The sequence below is a fragment of the Colobus angolensis genome, unplaced genomic scaffold, assembly GCF_000951035.1.
Source record: "Colobus angolensis palliatus isolate OR3802 unplaced genomic scaffold, Cang.pa_1.0 Scaffold229, whole genome shotgun sequence".
NCBI lineage: Eukaryota > Metazoa > Chordata > Mammalia > Primates > Cercopithecidae > Colobus > Colobus angolensis.
In genome coordinates this window covers 4,468,476-4,490,861 of record NW_012115477.1, presented here as the reverse complement: position 1 = coordinate 4,490,861, position 22,386 = coordinate 4,468,476, and the positions used below count along the sequence as shown (strand labels likewise).

The window sequence follows — 22,386 nt, the reverse complement described above, 5'->3', positions numbered from 1 at the left end:
CCTGTAGTCCCAGCTACTCGGGAGGCTGAGGCAGGAGAATGGCGTAAACCCAGGAGGCGGAGCTTGCAGTGAGCTGAGATCCGGCCACTGCATTCCAGACTAGGCGACAGAGCGAGACTCCGTCTCAAAAAAAAAAAGATACATTCTGGCCACGCGCAGTGGTTCACGCCTGTACTGTCGGCATTTTGGGAGGCTGAAGCAGGGGGGATCACTTGAGGCCAGGAGTTCAAGACCAGCCTGGGCAACATGGCAAAATCCTGTCTCTACTAAAAATACAAAAATTAGCCCAGTGTGGTGGCGCACTCCTGTAGTCCCAGCTACTCAGGTGACTGAGGCATGAGAATTGCTTGAACATGGAAGGCAGAGGCTGCAATGATCATGCCACTACACTCCAGCCTGGCTACAGAGTGAGACTCTGTCTCAATAATAATAATAATAGTTATTATTATTAATAAAATAAATTCCAAATTTCCAGAAACAAATTGAACTCCTAAAGTTTTCCATATTTCTTAGCTTAGTCAGCATTACCTTCAAAGAGAACTGATAGATGGGGTTGATTTTTTGGAGGTCATTAATAACAAAATAAAGAAGAGATGCTCTTGCTGCCACTGGTCTGTAACATTCTCGGGCCTCGTTGATTTTTCTTTCATTTTCTTTGGCTTCAATCACCTATGGTGGGATCAAACAAAATAAGTAACTTATTTACTCTTCATATGCTCTACATATATCCAAGGAATGGAAGATGCACCTGAAATGAAAAATTATGAGTATTAAAATAGATAACATGCATGGCATCCATGTGCATGAGCTTTTCTAAAATGATTACATTCATATTTTAAAATAATTTTTTAAATAAACTGAGTTTCAGTGGGAATAGACATAACTCTAGCGGTTTTCTAGGTTACATATTAAACAAACCTAGTTGTTTTCCGTTCTACAGAATTTGTTTCTGAGTAATGTCACCTTTCTGCTTCCTCTCTCTCTTTCAAGGCTTAATAACCCAGCTATATCACCTCCCAGGGATGGCTCTTAAAAGTCTGCTGGGTCAATTCAATGCCAATAACTTTATTAGGCAACAAGGCATACGAAAGCAGTCAAGGTCAATAATATATCCAGTAACTACGCTTACTAAAAAGCCTTAATATAAAGACTCTCATGCCTAATTCTGACTTTGCACTGAATCATCCATATGTCCATATATTTCCATTTAGTTTATTTTTATGTATTAGCCTCTGGGCATATTCAGAGAGATAACTAAAAAAGAAAAACCACCACCACCATCAACCAACATATTCAGTTTTATCCAAGGCTCAAATATCTATTTATTTTATCTAGGACTACCGCTGGTTCCACAGGATACAGTATTTTCCCCAACCTCCTCTACAGACTTGACTCATAATATTTGTGTACAAAAGGAAATAAAATGTAGGGCAGAGAAGGAAGTCACTACATGGTGATATACGAAGAAGAAAGGAAGACACATTTTAAGAGACAATTGGAAGTTAACTTCAAAGCTAAGTTAATTTACTTAATTGTTCTAACTTTACCATCTTAGGAGCTGCCTAATATTCGTTTACTTGAAAAGACAGAGTAATTTGGGATTCCATTTCCTTGCTTAATTTAAGACAAATATACAGGATGTGTAGTGACACAGCTTCTGCTGAGTAATTAATAGATTACTTAGTAATAAGGGTATTCCAGAAAGCAAATAAGGGTCTAATTCACACTGAAACAATGGAATTTTAAGGGTTAACGGTCATTTGTGAAAGTCCAAAGTGCACATCACACATAAAGCATATTGGGACCCATGCTGGACGTTAGCAGGAAGCCTATTTCATAAAAATTTCTACTGGCTTTTAGGAAATGTCATTTTTCCAGGGGTGAATAGTGCATTTGAGTACAGCAGGAGACTATCGTTTGCTCAGTATCCTGCCACAGCAGGCCAGTAAACAGAACTTCCACTCTAAGAATTTCTTTAAAATGTCCAACAGTTTGGAGAATCTGCAGAGAAGCTGTAGGATATAAGTTTGGTAGAGCCGGATGCTAAGGCTTTTCAGATTTTCAGCCATAGAAGCCAGCAGGCCTCAACTTCCTTTACATTTGATCACCCAGGAAAAATAGTAGCTGGACAGTGTCTGATTTGAATGAGATCTCTATGGAATTAGGAGAAGCACACATTCAACCATCTCCATCTCCATTTAGAATCCCACACAGTCCAGTTGCAGCTTATTAAATCACCTGAATTCCACACACTGGTCCTCTTAGAGGAATTACCAAGTCTGATTACACTGCCCGCCCCATGTGTCTCATTCAAACAGACTGTTAGAATCTGCCAGGTATCCTCTGCCCTTCCTACCTTGTGCTCTATCTCTGCCGCAGTGGCCTTTGTTGCCTCCAACCTCTCTACCAGTTTGGTGTCATCCAGAAAGCTTCCCTCTGCTGCAGAAAGGCGCAAAAGGAGGTCGTCTTCCAGATACTTGAGCTCAATCTTAAAATCATTTTGGTGCTTTGTCAATACCAACTAATACAAACCAAGAAAAGTGTGAGAAATGGTGGTTAAGTACATTTATTTTTTATTTGTTTATTTATTTTTTTTGAGAGGAAGTCTCGCTCTGTCACCCAGGCTGGAGTGCAGTGGTATAATCTCGGCTCACTGCAACCTCTGCCTCCCAGGTTCAAGCGATTCTCCTGCCTCAGCCTCCTGAGTAGCTGAGATTACAGGCGCCTGCCACCACATCCAGCTATTTTTTTGTATTTTAGTATAGACGGGGTTTCAGCATGTTGGTCAAGCTGGTCTCGAACTCCTGAACTCAGATGATCCACCCACCTCGGCCTCCCAAAGTGCTGGGATCACAGGTGTCAGCCACCGCGCCTGGACAAGTACATATTTTTAAAGCAGAGTTTCCTTAATCACAAATTTCACAAAATCAGTATATAATAAAACACCCTTAACATTGAAACCGTACCAATCATAATTTTTAGAAATTCTTTAAAAAACTTTAGAAGGTATGTTAAGATCTAGTTGCACTCCAGGGTGCAGAGTATAAACACTTACAATAATGTAACATCATGAACCATAGGAAGAATCTGTTTAAGAAAACATCAGAAACTTCCGGTTTCTGCTCAGATGTATAAAGGCTTAGAAGTCTCGCTTCCGTTCTCAAAATAGGAAAAACACTCATCAACAATTCTTCTTACATGTATCAGAAAACTGAGGTCACAGGGCAAATTGCCATCCTAAAAATAGGCAAACACAGAATCACAACTTCTCAGGAACGCTGACATGGTAACTGGCTAATTGCTGAAGGTAGAACTTGAGTTAAAACTTCAGGGGGGCCCAGTCTTTGGAGTCTCTACATTTCTTTGAGTTTTACCTCCAGGAAACGCCATCAGGTTCTTACAGTGAAGGTCAGATAAAATCTACACCCGCTCTGGGCTCAGGATGGGAAAAGTAACCATTATGGCATAAGCTCAGAGGCAAAGTAATTATTTTAAATATGTCCAGAGCTTTCTGTTCTCCTTAACAAAATCCTGTCCACAAAGGAAACTACTTGGTCAGTGCCTAATATGACCTGGATGTATTAGTCTGTTCTCAAATTGCGATAAAGGATTTCCTGAGACTGGGTAATTTATAAAGAACAGAGGTTTAATTGACTCATAGTTCCACACAGCTAGGGAGGCATCAGGAAACTTATAATCATGGCGGAAGGGAAGCAAACATGTCCTTCTTTCCTTGGCAGCAGGAGAGAGAAGTGCCCAGCAAAGGGGAAAAGCCCCTTATAAAACCATCAGATCTCATGAGAACTGACTCACTATCACAAGAAGAGCACGGAGGAAACCAACCCCATGATTCAGTTACCTCCCACTGGGTCCCTGCCACAACATATGGGGATTATGGGAACTACAAGTCAAGATGAGATTTCGGTGGTATCATAGCCAAACCATATCTCTGGGGAAGGGCAGACTTCCTGTCCTTTAAAAAAGGCTAAGTAACTCTTCTGAAGGTCACATTCCAGTGATTCAGGGCTCCTAAAAAACCCTGAGATTTAATTATAAGATAAAAGAATGTTTCCTGTCCATAATGCCTTCCCAACACATTGACAGACTCCAGTATAATATCAGTGGATTATAACTGAGAGATTTGCCAGATCAGTTTTTAGGGAAACCTAAAGACAACAAGGGAGACAAAAACAAGGACACTAGATAAAACTGAAGTCTACAATAGGAGCAGCTACAATGAACATGAAACACAGCCTTAACTCCTAGCCCTAGAAACATAAAACCTCACACTAAAATAGTATTTACTTTTGTGACAATTATCTAATACATCATGTCTGGCTTTCAACAAATAAGTACAAGGTGTACTAAAAAGCAAAAAAACAAAACAAAACAAAAAGAAAACAAAAGACAAACGAGAAGAGAGAACTCAAACCTCAGCACAAGACTCAGATGTGGCAGAAATTTTGGAATTATCAGACCGGGAGTTAAAAGTAACTACTTAATGTGCTAAGAGCTTTACTGGAAAAGTGAACACCATGAAAGACCACATGGGCAATATAAGTAGAGATAGAAACTCAAAGAATAAAAAGGAAATGCTAGAAATAAAAAACAATGTAACAAAAATGAAGAATTTTTTTTTTTTTGGAGACCGAGTCTCACTCTGTCACTCAGGCTGGAGTGCAGTGGCATGATCTTGGCTGGGTCTTGATCTCCTGACCTTGTGATCCGCCCACCTCGGCTTCCCAAAGTGCTGGCATTACAGACACGAGCCACTGTGCCTGGTCGAAGAATGTTTTTGATGGGCTCATGAGTAAACTAGACACAGTGACAAAAATCAGTATGCTTAGACATATGTCAGTAGATACTTGAAAAGAAAAAAAGAATAAAAATTAAAAAGGAAAGAATATCCAAGAACTGTGAGATGCTAACAAGGAGAAGAAAGAAAAAAATGAGCAGAAGAAAGATTGGAAATAATGGTAGCTAAAAATTCTTCAAAATTAATGAAAGATACCAAACCATAGATACAGGACACCCATAGCACGTTAAGCAGGATAAATGCCAAAAAATCAGCTCCTAGGCATTTAATATTCAAACTGCATATCAAAGAACGAAAAAATCTTGAAAGAGTCCACAGGAAATAAATTACCTTACCTATGAAGGAAGAAGGACACGAATTACATGGAATTTCTCTTGAGAAACTATGCAAAAAGGAGAGTTGAGTAAAATATTTAAAATGTTTAAGGAAAAAAAATCAACAAATAATTTTGTATCTTGTAAAATTATCCTTCAAAAGTAAAGCAGTAATAAAAGCTTTCTTAGACAAACAAGACTGAGGGATTTTGTTGTTAGTAGACCTGCCTTACCAGAAATGTTAAAAACAAAAATTCTTCATGGAGAAGAAAAATGATATAGGTCAGAAATTCACATCTATGTAAAGAAAGAGAGTACTAGAGGAGGAGTAAATGAAGATAAAATAAGTTAGTTTACTAATTGAGCTGTCTTTTCAAAACAGTAATAACAGCAATATAGTCAGTGATTATAGCTTATGGAGAAGCGAAACGAATGACAGCAATGTTATAAAGGATGAGAGGAAGGAAATGAGAATAGTCTCATTTTACCTGCATTGGTAATGCGGTATTTTTTACCTGCATTACCAATGAGGCAGTAGTGTTATTTGAAAATGGAGTTAGAGGCTGGGCACGGTGGCTCATGCCTGTAATCCCAGCACTTTGGAAGGCTGAGATGGGTGGATCACCTGAGGTCAGGAGTTTGAGACTATCCTGACCAACATGGCAAAAAACCATCTCCACTGAAAATACAAAATTAGCTGGGCATGGTGGTACATGCCTGTAATCCCAGCTACTCGGGAGGCTGAGGCAGGAGAATTGTTTGAACCCGGGAGGCAGAGGTTGCAGTAAGCTGAGATTGTGCCATTGCAGTCCAGCTGGGGCAACAAGAGCAAAACTTCATCTCAGAGAAAAAGAAGAAAAAAAAAAAGAAAATTGAGTTAGATTAGTTGTAAATGTATACTGCAAATGCTAAGGTATCCACTAACAATTTTTTTAAAAAGAAATACAATATATATTGTACTTATATATAGCAATATATTTTGTTAAGAGAAGATACAATAGAATCATATAAAATGCTTAATTAAAACCAAAGAAGGCAGAAGAAGAGGAAAAGAAAAATATTACAAATACAAAAAACATATATTTATATTGTAATATATAAGTATTACAGCAATATATACATATAGAAAGAGTGCATGAGAGTGAGCATGCAATATATATAGCTAAGACAGAAGAGACACTGGAATCATAGAAAGTGCTCATTTAAAACCAAAGATGGCAGAAAAACAGAAAAAGACAAAAAAAAAAAACAAAAAAACTAGTGAGAAACAAGTATAATGAATAAAAACCAATAAAATATGGTAGATATTGATCTAATTATAGCAGCAATCTCTTTAAATGTGAATTATATTGACATAGTGGATAAAAAACAAGACCTAACTATCTACTGTCTATAAAACCCACTTTAAATATAAAAATTAAAAGGAGAGAGAGAGAGATGGAGAAAGATCTATCATGCTAATACTAAGCAAAAGAGAGTTGGGGTGGTTATATTAATTTAAGAAAAAGTAGTTATCAGAATAAGAAAAAGTATTGAGAACAAAGAAGTGCATTACATAATAAAGGGGTCTACTCTCCATGAAAGCATAACAATCTTTAATGTGTATGCACCTAATGACAGAGTGCCAAAATACACAAGGCAAAAACTAAGAGTTGCAAGGAGAAATAAACAAGGCCACAATTATAGCTGGACAATTCAAAACCCTTATATCATAACTGATAGATCCAGCAGGCAAAAAATCAGCAAGGATGTAGCTGAACTGTGCGACATCATCAATCATCTGGATTGAATGTCACTGACTACTTCATCCACCTACAGAAGAATATACATTTTTCTCAAGCTCACATGGAACATTCACGAAGATGGACCAAATAACACACCAAAAAGGCTTAAAAGAATAGAAATCATACAAAGTATGTTCCAGACCACAACAAAATTAAATAAGAAATCAGTAACGGAAAGCTTAAAATTCAAAAATATTTGGAGATTAAACAACACACTTTAAAATAATATATGGGTCAAAGAAGAAGTCTCAAGAGAAACAAAAATATTTTGAAAGAAATGCAAACAAAAATACAACATATCAAAATTTGTAAGATGCAGCAAAAGCAGTGGTTAAAGGGAAATTTATAGCATTGAATGCATATATTAGAAAAGTACAGAAGAAAACCTAAAGGTATTTATCTAAGGTTTTACCTTAGAAAATTAGACAAAGGAGCAATGTAAATCTAAAGCAAGCTTATGAATACATAATAAAAATCAGAGCAGAAGTCAGTAACATTTTAACCAGAAAATCAATAAAATCCAAAGCTGATTATTTGAAAGGATCAACAGAATGTATAATTCTCTAGCCAGGCTAGCCAAGAGACAAGAGAAGGCACCAATTATTAGTATGAGAAATGAAAGAGGGGCATAAATACCAATTCCATGAACATAAAAGAATAATAAAAGAATCTTATAAACCATTACATGCTTACAAATTTGATAACTTAGATGAAGTGAAATGATACTTTGGAGGACAGAATCTACCAAAAACACATACATAATCTGAAAAGGCCTATATGCATTAAATGAATTAATAATCTTTCAAAACAGAAAGCACCAGGTCCAGATGATTCCACTGGAAGAAAAGAGTTAAGGGGGAAATAGTATCAATTCTCTGCAATTTTTTTCTAGAAAACAGAAGCAGAAAGAACACTTCCTATCTCATTCTATAAGGCAAGCATCACTCTAAGACCAAAACCAGATAAACCCACTACAGGAAAAAACAAAAAAACTACAGACCAGTATCTCTGATAAGCATAGATGTGAACATCCTCAAAAAATTAGCAAATCAAATCCAACAACGTACAAAAATAATGAAACACCACGACCAAGTGGGATTTATTCCAGGTATGCAAGTCTGGTTCAAAAGTGAAGTAATGATCTATAACAAGCTAAAGAAGAAAAAATGTAGTCATATCAATAGATATAGAAAAAACATTTGATAAAATTTAACAGTAATTTAATGATTAAAAACTCTCAGCAAATTAGAAATAGAGGGGAACTTTCTTGATAAAGAACATCTAAAAGAAGAGAATCATAGCTAACATTGTACTTAATGGTGAGAAGCTAGAAGTTCTTGCCCTAAGATCAGGATTCCACTCCTATTCAGTGTTGTACTAGAAGTCCTAACTAATACAGTAAGACAAGAAAAGGAAATAAAAGGTATACAGAATGGGAAGGAAGAAATAAAAAATTGTCTTTGTTCACGCATGACATGATAATCTATGTGGAAAATCCCAAAGTATGAACATAAGGCCTCTTGCAACTAATAAGCAGGTAGAACACATTTGCAGGATACAGATTAATATACAAAAGCCATTGCTCTTCTATACACCAGCTTTGAACAATTGGAATTTGAAATTTAAAACACAATGCCATTCACATTAATACCAAAAAACTGAAACACTTAGGTACAGATTTCACAAAGTATGTTGAAGATCTGTCCGGAGGAGTAAAAAACTTTGATGAAAGAAATCAAAGATCTAAACAATGGAGAGATATTGCATGTTCATGAATAGGAAGTCTCAATATTGTTAAGCCATTCATTATTCCTTTCTGAAATTCAGCACAATATTATTCAAAATACCTGTACATTATTTTGTAGATATTGAAAATTTGATTCTAAAGTTTATATTAAAAAGCGTAAGATCCAGAATCATCAAAAATATACAGAAAAACAAAGTCAGAGAATTGACACTACTTGGCTTCCAGACTATTAAGTTACAGTAATCAAGGTGGTGTGATATTGATGAAAGGATAGACAAACAGATCAATGGAATGAAATAGAGAACCCAGAAATATGAATAGATCCACAGAAATATGGCCAACTGATGTTTAACAAGGATCAAAGGCAATTTAAGGGAGAAAATATGGTCTTTTCAACAAATGGTGCTGAGACAACTACATATCCATATGCAAAAGCATGAAGGTGTACCCCTACCTCACACCATGTAGTACCCCTACCTCACACCATGTACAAAAATTAACTCAAAATGTACAATGGAGCTAAATGTAAGCACTAAAACTACACAGCTCCTAAGAGAAAACATACATCTTCATGAACTGTCAGTTAATGATTTCTTAGATATGATACCAAAAACACAAGCAAGAAAAAATAAATTGAACATTACCAAAATTAAAAACTTTTGTGCTTCAAAGGGCACTAACAAGACAACCCAGAGAATGGGAGAAAATTTTTATAAGTCATAGATCCAATAAGAATCTGACATTCAGAACACAAGAACTCCTGCAACTTTTTTATGCTAACATAAAAAAAAAATTACTATTTTCTTACATGGTCTGGTGGTGCCTTGATTACAGACACAGTCCCTGATCCAGCTTGGCAATTAGTGCACAAGGCAGCAAGCCAGTGGTCCTTTGAACTCTGACTTGGTGGATGACTCACTCCTGGCATGTTGCAGTTCCAATGAATGTAGCACATTTGTAAGGAGGCCTCAGGGAACCATGTCCACTCATACTCAGCCTTGATCTCACAGCTGTCTTTGCCTACATGGCAACTGCTGCAGTGGCAAATTCAAGTAAAGCAGCCTCACAAAGAGTGTAAGCATGGACCAGAATTTCTTGCATGGCTTAGTAAAACATGATTGCTGGACCCCCAACCAGAGTTTCTAATTTAGTGGGATCTGGGCTGTGGCCAGATAATTTGCATTTAAAGCATATTTGTAATATTTGTATCAGTACCAGCTGATGGTGATGCTGCTGTTCCAGGATGCGCAGTTTGAGAACCACTGATTTATACCAGGGTGGCAATCTTTTTCTGGAAAGGGCCAGATAGTAAATACTTTTGGCTTTGTAGGCCATAAGGTATCTGTTGCAACTACCCAACTCTGCCATTATAGTGCAAAAGCAGTCATAGACAATATGTAAATATATGAACAAGTCAATTTTTTGTTTCCTTTTGTTTTTGTTTGAGACAGAGTCTTGCTCTCTCCTCCAGGCTGGAGTGTAGTGGCACTATCCCGGCACACTGCAACCTCTGCCCCTGGGTTCAAGTGGTTCTTGTGCCTCAGCCTCCCCAGTAGCTGGGGCTACAGTTGTGCACCACCACACATGGGTAATTTTTTGTATTTTTAGTAGAGACGGGGTTTTGCCATGTTGGCCAGGCTGGTCTCAAACTCTTGGCCTCAAGTGATCCAGCCTCAGCTTTCCAAAGTGTTTGGTATTACAGGTGTGAGCCACTGTGTTTGGCGATGGCTGTGTTTCAGTAAACTTGATTAACAAAAAGAGATGACAGGCCAAATTAGGCATGGGAGCCACAGTTTGCAGACTCCTGATTTGTACTAAGAAAAAGTATTCTAGCTTAGTTTTTCAAAATATGAATAATGCTGTTCATCCATGGGAAGAAATCCTTTCAAGTTCCAAAATGTAGGCCATGAATCTCTAACATCTGAAATATAAATCCTTGTTTTAATTCTTAATATATCTCATTTAAATTTTTGAGACACACTATTGCCAAATTTGCCCAGGTTAGCATGTAAATTCTTTTTAATTTTCACATCACCATTTCAATATTCAAATTTATTGTTAGAAAGCTGGGCACAGCATGACCAGGCACGGTGGCTCATGACTGTAATCCCAGCACTTTGGGAGGCTGAGGCAGGATGATCATGAGGTCAGGAGTTTGAGACCAGCCTGGCAAATATGGTGAAACCCCGTCACTACCCAAAATACAAAGATTAGCTGGGCGTGGTGGTGCATGCCTGTAGTCCCTACTCGGGACACTGAGGCAGAAGAATTGCTTGAACCCGGGAGGTGGAGGTTGCAGTGAGCCAAGACCATGCCACTGCACTCCAGGCTTGGCGAGAGAGTGAGACTCCCTCTCAAAAAAAAAAAAAAAGAAAAAAGAAAGCTGAGCACAGCATTCCTTTATAGTTTATAACCTCTGTGTGTAGTTATGTGCCTTTGTCTTCTTTTACTTGCCTTTTATCTTTAATTCTTCACTAGTCCTTATGGAGTTATATCTACCATATCACTTCCTCACCCCTTCTTGCCAAAGAACTAGCTTTTTTATTTTGTTAATCTTTTCTGTTTCTCTATTTTCTGATTTTATCTTTATTATTGCCTTTCTTCTACATTTTAAGGTTATGTTGTTTTGTTTTCTGTATACAACACTAAATTTCATTATTTTCAGCATTGTTTCTTAATATACTTAGGGCCACAAATGCCCCTTTGAATACTAGTCATAACTAGCTACCAGGTCCTTAATTTTTCCAAGTTTTCTTCATAACACCTCTTTTTCATTCTTTAGCCCAGGCTAAATTAGTCGATTACATTCCAACCTACCTGGGCATACCTCTATTTTACATGACTCGTATGCCTCTTTGTTTGCTGTCAGACAAGATCCAGAGCCACCCTATCTCCTACTTGTGGCATAACCATAACAATCTAGCATTTATGAAGAGCAACTTTAAATTGTTTAAGTTTTAACATGTATTCTTATTTTTCCCAATTAGATTGCAAGATGCTAGTGGGCAATAATCCTATTTTATACTTCTATGTCTAGCACTATGATTTGTGCAAAGCAAGTGCCGAATAAGTGTTGATGGTGACGTAAACATTTTTACCTTAAGTTTCTCTAAATCTGGCCTCTCAATACTGACAACCTCTGCCAGCAGTTGGGCTTCTAGACCATCTTCTGTGACTGTGAAATTGAGGAGAGTTGTCTGAGCTTGTAATTCCGGCTTATAGTGAGGATTTGCCAATTTTGTGTGAAGGATGAGGCGAAAGTTCTTGTGAAATTCGCATTCTTTATCTCCAATCCTGATATACCTAAAGGGAGCAAAATATAGACTTTCAGGAGACTCCTATGACTCATAACTGATACTAAGGTGTCATTCCATTCCTGTATTCTTATAATGGACCTTGGCCAGAAGCTTAGGTGATTTAGAATTTTTCAGCTGCTCCCAAATTTCCTAAAGAACAGCAGGATCAGCAATCACCCACCAAATCTCTATATGATTTCGTTTCCTCATATGAGAAATATTGACAATAATAGTACTTACCTCATAGTGTCACTGTAACAATTACATACAATCACATAAAAGACCTATAACAACAAGTAGTAGCTTTTATTATTATACAGTAAGTCCTTGATGTCACTGATAAACTTGCAAACTGTGACTTTAAGCAAAACAACGTATGTAGAAACCAGTTTTACCACTGGCTAATTGATACAAACAAGAGTGAAATTTCTATGGCATGTTCCTGGTCACAAAAACATCATCAAACTTCTAACTAAGGGCCCCAAACACTTCTAATATTAAACACTGAAATAAATGTGAGCTACACATACATTTAAAAAGGTTAATAAAAAAATAAAAACAAGTAAGATAATTATTTACTCAGTTTTTGGTGTGTTAATGAGAAATGGTGGGCATAATGGGGGTAGGTTAAATTGAGAAATAAATGTGTACAAAGCAGAAAATCTTAAAGCAGCACCTCCTACCGCCACACAGTTCAAAAGCAATGACAGATCTGGCAGGCCTGAGAAGGGCTTTTGTATTGCAATGTTTAGTGTCGTGCATTTGTATGATTATCATCTAATTTACAAATTTTTATTTGACAACTTTGTATTCACTCATTCATTCCTTTTCCAACCCACTGATTCCAGTGCAGGCTCATGGGTGGCTGGAGACTACCCTGGCAGCTCAGGGCACTGGGTGGGAACCAGCCCTGGACAGGATGTCATCCCATGGCAGGGCCACTCACACACCCCTCCCTCACTCACTCACACTGGGACCCTATACACATTCCAGCTCACCTAACGTGCTCAGCTGTCGGATATGGGAGGAAACAGGAGGACAAGAGAAAACCTAGGCAGACATAGGGAGCAAGTGCAAACTCCACACAGACAGTGGTCCCAGCAAGCAGGAAGTGATTTGTTTTTTTTCCCTCATCAACATTAAAATGAAAGGATGTTATTTCAGGGCCAGCTGTACTTTCTGTGATTAAATGTACATTAAATGCTGCTATTCTTTAAGAATAAGATAAAATGTGTATGTATGTGTTTATGTGTATCTGTATATATATGTATAATGCATCTTAAGTGTATATGTATTTAATATACTTATGTATGTTAAATAATGTATTAAAATATTTTATTTTTATAAAGATGAAATGTTAAAAACACATATATTCTTTTTTTCTTTGGGACAGTGTCTCTCTACTTCACCCAGGCTGAAATGCAATGGTACGATTTTGGCTCACTGCAACCTCCGCCTCCTGGGTTCAAGTGATTCTTGTGCCTCAGCCTCCTGAGTAGCTAAGATTACAGGTGCATGCCACCACGTCCAGCTAATTTTTGTATATTTTTAGTAGAGGTGGGGTTTTGCCATGCTGGTCAGGCGGCTGGTCTCGAACAACTGACCTCAGGTGATCCATCCGCCTCGGTCTTTCAAAGTGCTAGGATTACAGGTGTGGCCACCTTGCCCAGCCCAAAACACATATATTTAAAAAATTACTTTCCAATACTTTCTGCATTGGCTTCCTGTAACTGCAAATCCTTGGTTGCCTCAGCATTTCTACTTAACCCTTTCCTCTGAAAATTATTTCTGTAAATAGTCACTAGGCTAATTCTATTCAAAACTCCCAGCTTAATTCATGTTTTTTTTTTTTAATTTAAGGGTACACAGTAATTGCATGTGTTTATGGGGTACATGAGATGTTTTCATACCGGCTTCATGGTCTCTTTCCTGCTAGGAACCTGCTATGACGATCTAGTAAATTCTAATTTCTAATTCATGCAAGAGACAGAGAAGCCAAAACCACAAATACTGGAACTTCTCAAAGTGGCCTAAGCTGCTTAGAGTGAAACTTCTTATGAGGCCTACAGGCATGGTTGCAGCAAGGAGTCTCTTCTCAGTCTTCTATTTTACCTTACGTATGAAAATGCTGGATTCTTCCTTCCTTAAGTGTATAACATTTAAATTGTATAGATATCACCATGAGAGAAAATTAGCCAGACCCCAATTATTTTAATTGAAATTACTTTAAATAGCCATGAGAAAGAAACATTTATTTCTTATCTCATTGATTTCCAGGTGAGATGTTATTTCACTGAATTTGTCAATTTTGAACAACTGGGTCAATTCTAAAGAAAAGACATTCTATCACATTCAGACAGGGCTCCTTTTTATCAAAATGTCACAATATTAGCAACAATTTTCAATCTGAGGAGCAATATCCAGAATGCCATAAAGTGGTTCTTGGAGGATGTTTTATAATTACATCTTGCTCAGAGATTAGGTCTCTTGTGTCTATGGTAAGAAAAGTGCCTCTGAACCACTGGCTGTGTTATTTGACTGGAAACATTTTTCATGAGACAACTGGTTTTAATGTGTAAAGACTATTTAAAAATTGTAGTTTTCTGACATTGAAAGCTTTTGTTGCCTGAATATGAATTTAAAATCCCAAATAACTGATCAGACTTATGACCTACTGTCTTCATCTAACTCTCAAATTTTGTTTTCCCTGCAGAGTGATCTTACACCGGCAACAAAAACCTTCTGAGTTGTTGATTAAGTGTCTAAACTTGAAAAAATTCTGATAAATAAGCCACTTTTGAAAACCCTGTTAGTTGAATGGTGAATTTGTTCACTTTATTCAGTTTGGATTTGTTTTTATCTTGTCAGTACCTCTTACTATTTAACTGTTTTCCAAGAGGAGAATAAGCAATTCAGTTAGCAACCCTCTTCTGTCCCAGCCAGTCCCTTTTTGGTTTTGAGACAGTCTCGCACTGTCACTCAGGCTGGAGTGCAATGGCACGATCCCGGCTCACTGCAACCTCCACTTCACAGTTCAAGCTACTTTCCTGCCTTAGCCTCCCGAGTAGCTGGGATTACAGGCATGTGCCTCCACGCCTGGCTAATTCTTTTGTATTTTTAGTAGAGACAGGGTTTCACCATGTTGTCCAGGCTGGTCTCAAACTTCTGACCTCATGATCCCCCCTCTCGGCCTACCAAAGTGCTGGGATTACAGGCGTGAGCCACCGCACCCAGTTAGCATCAACTTTTAATATACTGATTTATTCTGTCATCTATTCAGCCAATAAATATGTATCCAGTCATGTTTCTACAATTTGATAGGCATACAGGGATCAAACATCTGTACAAGTGAAAGATGGGTAAAAGAACTAAATAAATATTTCTACAAAGAACAAATGCAAATGACCAATAAGCATATGAAAAGATGCTTAATATCATTAGTCATTAGGGAAATGCAAATCAAAGCCGTAGTGAGGTATCACTTCACACTCATGAGAATGACTATAATAAAAAAGCGAAGACAGTGACAAATGTTGGTGAGGACATGGAGAAACTGGAGCCCTCATACACTGCTAATGAGAATGTAAAATTGTACAACCACATTGGCAAACGGTTTGACTATTCCTTAAAATTAGCATGGTGTGGTGGCGTGCACCTGTAGTCTCAGCTACTTAGGAGGCTAAAGTAGGAGGATCACCTGAGCCTTGGGAAGTCGAGGCTGCAGTGAGCTGTCATCAGGTCACTGCACGCCAGCCTGGGCAACAGAGACCCTGTCTCAAAAATAAATAAATAAATAAATAAAATAGTTTAAAAATCCAAACAATGAAATACTATGGAAAAACCCATAATTACTTCTGCACCAATCTAATATTTAGCCATAGAATGGAATGAAGTATTGATATATGCTATGACACAAATGAAACCTGAAAATGTACAAAGTGAAAGAAGTCACAAAAGATCACAAAAGATATTATATGACTCCACTTATGTGAAATGTCCAGAACAGGCAAATATAGAAAGACACAGGAATTTCAATTCTAAAACAGACTGTGCTGATGGTGGCCCAACTCTGCAAATATACTAAAAACCATTGAATTACACACTTTGAGTGGGTGAATTATATCATATGTGAATTATATCTTGATAAGGATGCTACCAAAAAAATGGAACAATTATCAAGAGGTCAAATCATTAACATTTGGGCTTTTATCAACCTGTAAGTTACCATGCTAATACAGTTTCTCAGAGGTTCATGCTTGTCTTTTGAGTATAGCAATGTGTATCACAGGATGATCTTGTTTGATAAGGACACCTTTCTAAATTAACCTGCCTCTTTTGACTGACAATCTAGTCAAATATGTCTACAATGGAGAGCATCATCGAAATTTCTCCTATTATTTGAGTTTCCTCTTTCCAAGGATTTCCAAAATCATCTCCTAAGTAGCTTTGAGAAAATCTCTGTTAGTGCTATTCACTGTATAGTTCACTGCTAGTTCTGTTGACTCAGCCTAACTTCGGGATTTGTATGACTGACTTTTAAAAAAACTATCTTTAATTGACACGTAATTGTACATATTTATGGGGCCCCATGTGATGTTTCAATACATGTATACATTGTATAATGATCAAACCATGGTATTTAGCATATCCATCATCTCATTGATTTTTTCTTTGTGGTGGGAATATTCAGAGTCCTCTCTTCTAGTTATTTTGAAATATACACTATAATATTGTTTACCATAGTCACCCTATTGTGCTATAGAACACAGAACGTATTCCTCCTAACTAAAAACCACTGAATTGCACACTTTAAGTGGGTGAATGGTATACAGTATGTGAATTATATCTTGATAATGGTGCTACCAAAAAAAAGTAACAATGATCTATTAAAATGATCAATGGGCAATTTTGTAACCATTGACCAATCTCTCCCCACCATCCTCTCTCCTTTTCCCTCCCCTGTCTCTGGTAACCACTTTTCTACTCTACTTCTGAGATCAGCTTTTTTAGATAACACAAATGAATGAGATCATGTAGTGTTTGTCTTTTTATGCCTGACTTATTTCACTTAACATAATGTCCTCCAGGTTCATCCATGTTGCCACAAATTACATGATTTTATTCTTTTTTATGACTGAGTAGTATTCTATTGTGTATATATACCACATTTTCATTATGCATTCAATTGTTGATAGGCTGATTCCAGATTTTGGCTAATGTGAACAATGCTGCAATAAACATGCAAATGCAGATATCTTTTTGATATGCTGATTTCATTTCCTTTTGATACATAATAGTAGAAATGCTTGATCTTAAGAACTAGTAGTTCTTACTGTTTTGAGGAATCTCTATACTCTTTTCCATAATGGCTATACCAATTTACATTTCCACTGATGGTGTAGAAGCATCCCCTTTTCTCCACATCCATTCTAGCAATTGTTAGTCTTTTTGATAATATCCATTCTAATTGGGGTGAAATGATATCTCATTGTGGTTTTGATTTGCATTTCCCTGATAATTAGTGATGTGGAATATTTTTCATGTACCTGTTGGTCATTTGTATGTTTTCTGAGAAATGTCTATTCAAGTCCTTTGCCTGTTTTAAAATCACGTCCTTTTTTTTTTTTTTTTGCTACTAAACTGAGTTCCTTACATATTCTGGATATTAAGCTCTTGATTGTCAGAGACATATTTTGAAAACATTTTCTCCCGTTCTGCAGGTTGTCTCTTTGTTGGTTATTTCCTTCGTTGTGCAGAAGCTTTTTAGTCTGATGTAATCCCATTTGTCTATCTTTGCTTTTGCTGCCTGAGCCTCTGAGGTCTTATCCCAAAAATCTTTGTCCAGACCAATGTTATAAAGCATTTCCCCAATGTTTTCTTCTAGTAGTTTTATAGTTTCAGGTATTACATTTAAGTGTTTCATCCACTTTGAGTTGATTTTTGTCATTGATGAGAAATAGGGGACTAGTTTCATTTTTCTGCATGTGGCTATCATTTTTCCAGCACCATTTATTGAAGAGACTGTTCTTTCCATAATATGCATTCTTGGTAACTTTGTTGAAAATCAGTTGGCTGTAAGTGTGTGATTTCTGGGTTTTTTATTCTGTTTCATCTGTCTGTGTGTTTGTTTTTATGCAAGTGCCATGCTCTTTTGGTTATACAGCTTTGTAGTATACTTTGAAGTCAGGTAGTGTGATGCCTCTAGCTTTGTTCTTTTTACTCAAGATTGGTTTGGCTATTTGGAGTCTTCTCTGATTCCATATACATTTTAGGATGGTTTTTTTCTATTTCTGTGAAGAATGTCACTGGTATTTTCATAAGGATTATATTGAATTTGTAGATCACTTTGGGTAGTATGGATATTTTTACAATGTTAATTATTTCAACTCATGAACAGGAAATATTTTTTCATTTGTTTGTGTCCTCTTCCAATTTATTTCATCAATGTTTTATAGTTTTCTTTGTAAGGATTTTTCACCTCCTTGGTTAAATTTCTTAGGGTTTTTATTTATTTGGTAGCTTTTGTAAATGGAATTGCTTTCTTGAATTTTCAGATAATATTGGTGTATAGAAACACTACTGATTTATGTATGCTGATTTTGTATCCTATAACTTTACTGAATATGTTTATTAGTTTTAAGTTTTTTTTTTGAGGAGTCTTTAGGGCTTTCTATATATACAATCATGTCATCTGCAAATAGGGACAATTTGACTTTCTCCTTTCCAATTTGGATGCCCTTTATTTCTCGTACTTACTTCTGCCTAGAACTTCCAGTACTGCACTGAATAGAAGTGGTGGAAGTGAGAATCCTTGTCTTATTTCAGATTTTACAGGAAAAGCTTTCAGTTTTTCCCTGTTCAATATGTTAGCTGTCGGTTTGTCATATATGGCCTTTATTGTTTTGAGGTATGTTCCTTCTATACACAATTTGTTGAGAATTTTCATCATGAAAGGATCTTGAATTTTATCAAAGTTTTTTCTGTGTTGATTGAAATAACTGTATGTTTTTTCACCTTGATTCTGTTAATGTGATGTATCACATTTATTGATTTATATATGTTGAACCACTCTTGCATTCCTGGAATAAATTCCACTTGGTCATAGTGAATGATCTTTTTAATGTGCTGTTGAATTTTGATTGGTCTTATTTTGTTGAAGATTTTTATAGCTATGTTTATCAGGCATATTGGCCCATAGATTTTTGTGTATGTCCTTATCTGGTTTTAGTATCAGAGTGATGCTGGACTCAGGTTGAGTTTGGAAGAACTACTTCTTCTGTGTTTTGTTTTGTTTTTTCCTTTTTTCTTTTTTTGGAATAGTCTGAAAAGGATTGGTATTAGTTTTTCTTTAAATGTTTGATAGAATTCTGCAGTAAATGCATCAGGTCCTAGGTTTTTCTTTGATGGGACACTTTTGACTATTGATTCAACCTAATTTCTCATTATTAGTTTGTTCAGATTTTCTATTCATTCATGATTCAATTTTGATAGGTTGTACATGTCTAGGAATTTATCCAGTTCTTCTACATTTTCTATTTTGTTGGTATATACTTGTTCATAATAGTCTGTTATTACTGTGGGATCAGTTATGTTTTCCTTTTCATCTCTGATTTGAAACTTTTGAAAATTTTAGTCTAAGTAGAGGTTTGTTGATCTTGTTTATGCTTTTTGTTTTTGGGGACAGCATCTTGCTCTGTCAACCAGGCTGGAGTGCTAGACTAGTGTGCAGTGGTGTGATCATAGCTCACTGCAACCTTGAACTTCTAGGCTCAAGCTATCCCCCTGCCTCGACCTCCAAGTAGTTAGAGCTACAGGCATGCATCACTATGCCTGGCTAATTTAGCTTATAATTTTAAAAATTTTTTGTAGAAATATGGTTTCTGTTGACCAGGTTGATCTCAAACTACTGTCCTCAAGCGACCCTCCTGCCTTGGCCTCCCAAAGTGTTGGAATTGTAGGTGATTTTGTTTATCTTTTCAAAAAGCCAACTGTTTTGTTATCTTTCGTATTTCTTTTAGTCTCTATTTTGTTATTTCTATTCTGATCTTCATTACTTCTTTTCTTCTACTAATTTTGGGTTTAGTTTGTTCTTGTTTTTTTTTTTTTTAGATCCTTGAGGCATAACTATGGGTAGTTTGAGATCTTTTTAATTTTTTGATGTAGGAATTTATTCCCTCTTAGAACTGCTTTTGCTGTGTTCCATAGGTTTTGGTATGTTGTGCTTCCATTTTTCTTGTTTCAAGAAATCTATTTTAATTTCCTTTTTTGACCCATTTGTTGTTTAGGAGTACATTTTTAAATCTCCAAGTATTTGTATAGTTTCCAAAGTTTCTCCTGTTATTGATTTCTACTTTTATTCTGTGTGGTCACAAAAAAGACTTGACATAATTTCAATTTTGTAAAAAAATTGTGTTGGGACTTGTTTTGTGGCAAAACATATGTCCTATCCTGGAGAAACCTGCATTTGCTGATGAGAAGAATGTATCTTCTGTGCTATTGGGTGCAATGTTCTGTAAACGTCTGTGAGGTTCATTTCGTCTACAGTGTGGTTTAACTCTGATGTTTCTTTCTTGATTTTCTATCTGGATGTTCTGTCCATTGCTGAAAGTAAGGTGCTGAAGTCCCCTATTATTATTGTTTTGCTGTATTGACTGATGTTTAAATGAAATTTCAAGAGTGAAGGTTTCATGTAATTAGGGCTTAGGGTTCTCACAGACAAGCAATACCAACATTTATACTCATTTGCATCTCTACAATAAAACTTATATTTTAAATACACCTCTGTGTACATCCTGTGATTTTTTTTTTTTTCTTTTTGAGGTGGAGTCTTGCTCTGTCGCCCAGGCTGGAGAGCAGTGGCGAGATCTTGGCTCAGTGCAACCTCTACTTCCTGGGTTCAAGCGATTCGCCTGCCTCAGCCTCCCCAGTAGCTGGGATTACAGGTGTGTGCCATCGTGTTGGGCTAATTTTTATCTAGTAGTAGAAACGGGGTTTCATCATGTTGTCCAGGCTGGTCTTGAACTCCTGACCTCAGGTGATCCATTCACTTTGGCTTCCCAAAGTGCTGGGATTACAGGCATGAGCCATTGCGCCCAGCCCATCCTGTGATCTTTTCATTGCCACTCTACCTTGGGTGGAATTCACTCCTCCCCTTGTGGAGCGTCTCAGAGAAATTCCAGTCTGTCACCACCTTCCATCATTTCAGGTTGTTTGAATATTTCCTCACTTGCTTAAGAATTTTCACCAGGTTTATGTTCATACTTCACAAACTTCCTGTTTCAACCAGTAACATATATTCCCCAATGAAAAGATAATTTATACATTCCTATAATTAAAAATTAAACAAATATAAAATGTAAATTTAAGTCAAGAACACTGAACCAGGGAAGTCTAGAATTTTTGTTATTGTTCAAGGGGACAGTTCACTGTCATGGGATTAGGAACTGTGGTAAGAAGTCAGGTTAATTTAGAGATTTGTGTGGTATGTGTGTATGTGTTTGTGTTTATGTGTGTGTATTCACATATGCATGAGAAGCAGCACAAACCACCAGCAAGATGATTAACTTATTTTTTAAAGTAGCAGGTGTTCAGGCTTCAGTGAGAAATCCCTCTAGAGCAGGGGTTGACAAATTTCCTTGTAAAGGGATCAGAGAGTAAATATTTTAGGCTTTGTGGGTCATATACATCTCTGCCATATATTCTTCTTGTTTCCAATCCTTTAAAAGCCACTCTTGGCTCCTGGGTTGCACCAAAACAGGCCCCTCGTTCAGTGCCACTCTAGAGGACCACATCAGCTAAGGGTACTAGTGTAATCTCTCCTCAAAGCAATAGGAGCTAATTTTTTCAATTAGCCACTATCTATAATGATGCTCTTTCCTCTAGGCTTTCAAGAATAAATGTGTGAGACTAGTCATCAGGAAGCATGAGGTTCTCAGACACAGATTGCAAATTGGATAAAGAGTCAAGATCCATCAGTGTGCTGTATTCAGGAGATCCATTTCACGTGCAAAGACACACATAAGCTCAAAATAAAGGGATGGATGAATATTTACCAACCAAATGGAAAGCCAGCCAAACTAAGCTTCATAAGCAAAGGAGAAATAAAATCCTTTACAGACAAGCAAATGCTGAGATTTTGTCACCACCAGGCCTGCCTTACAAGAGCTCCTGAAGGAAGCACTAAACATGGAAAGGAACAACCGGTGCCAGCCACTACAAAAACATGCCAAATTGTAAAGACCATCGATAGTACGAAGAAACTGCATCAACTAACGGGCAAAACAACCAGCTAGCATCATAATGACAGGATCAAATTCACACATAACAATATTAGCCTTAAATGTAAACGGGCTAAATGCCCCAAAAGAAGCATGAGGTTCTCACACTTTTGCTTCTGTGTGCAAGTGACAGAAGCTTTTTTTTTTTTTTT

At 36.9% G+C, this 22,386-nt stretch overlaps 1 protein-coding gene across 1 annotated transcript in view; it reads right to left on the bottom strand.

Annotated features, from left to right (window-relative positions):
* DNAH11 (dynein, axonemal, heavy chain 11) overlaps positions 1–22,386 on the bottom strand; it is a 384,221-nt gene that overhangs the window by 45,999 nt on the left and 315,836 nt on the right. The window contains exons 66-68 of the mRNA XM_011944208.1: positions 11,760–11,964; positions 2,357–2,521; positions 529–669 (exon numbers count right to left, since the gene is read on the bottom strand). Coding sequence (XP_011799598.1) covers positions 529–669; positions 2,357–2,521; positions 11,760–11,964 — 511 coding nt within the window. The remainder of the gene's footprint in view (positions 1–528; positions 670–2,356; positions 2,522–11,759; positions 11,965–22,386) is intronic.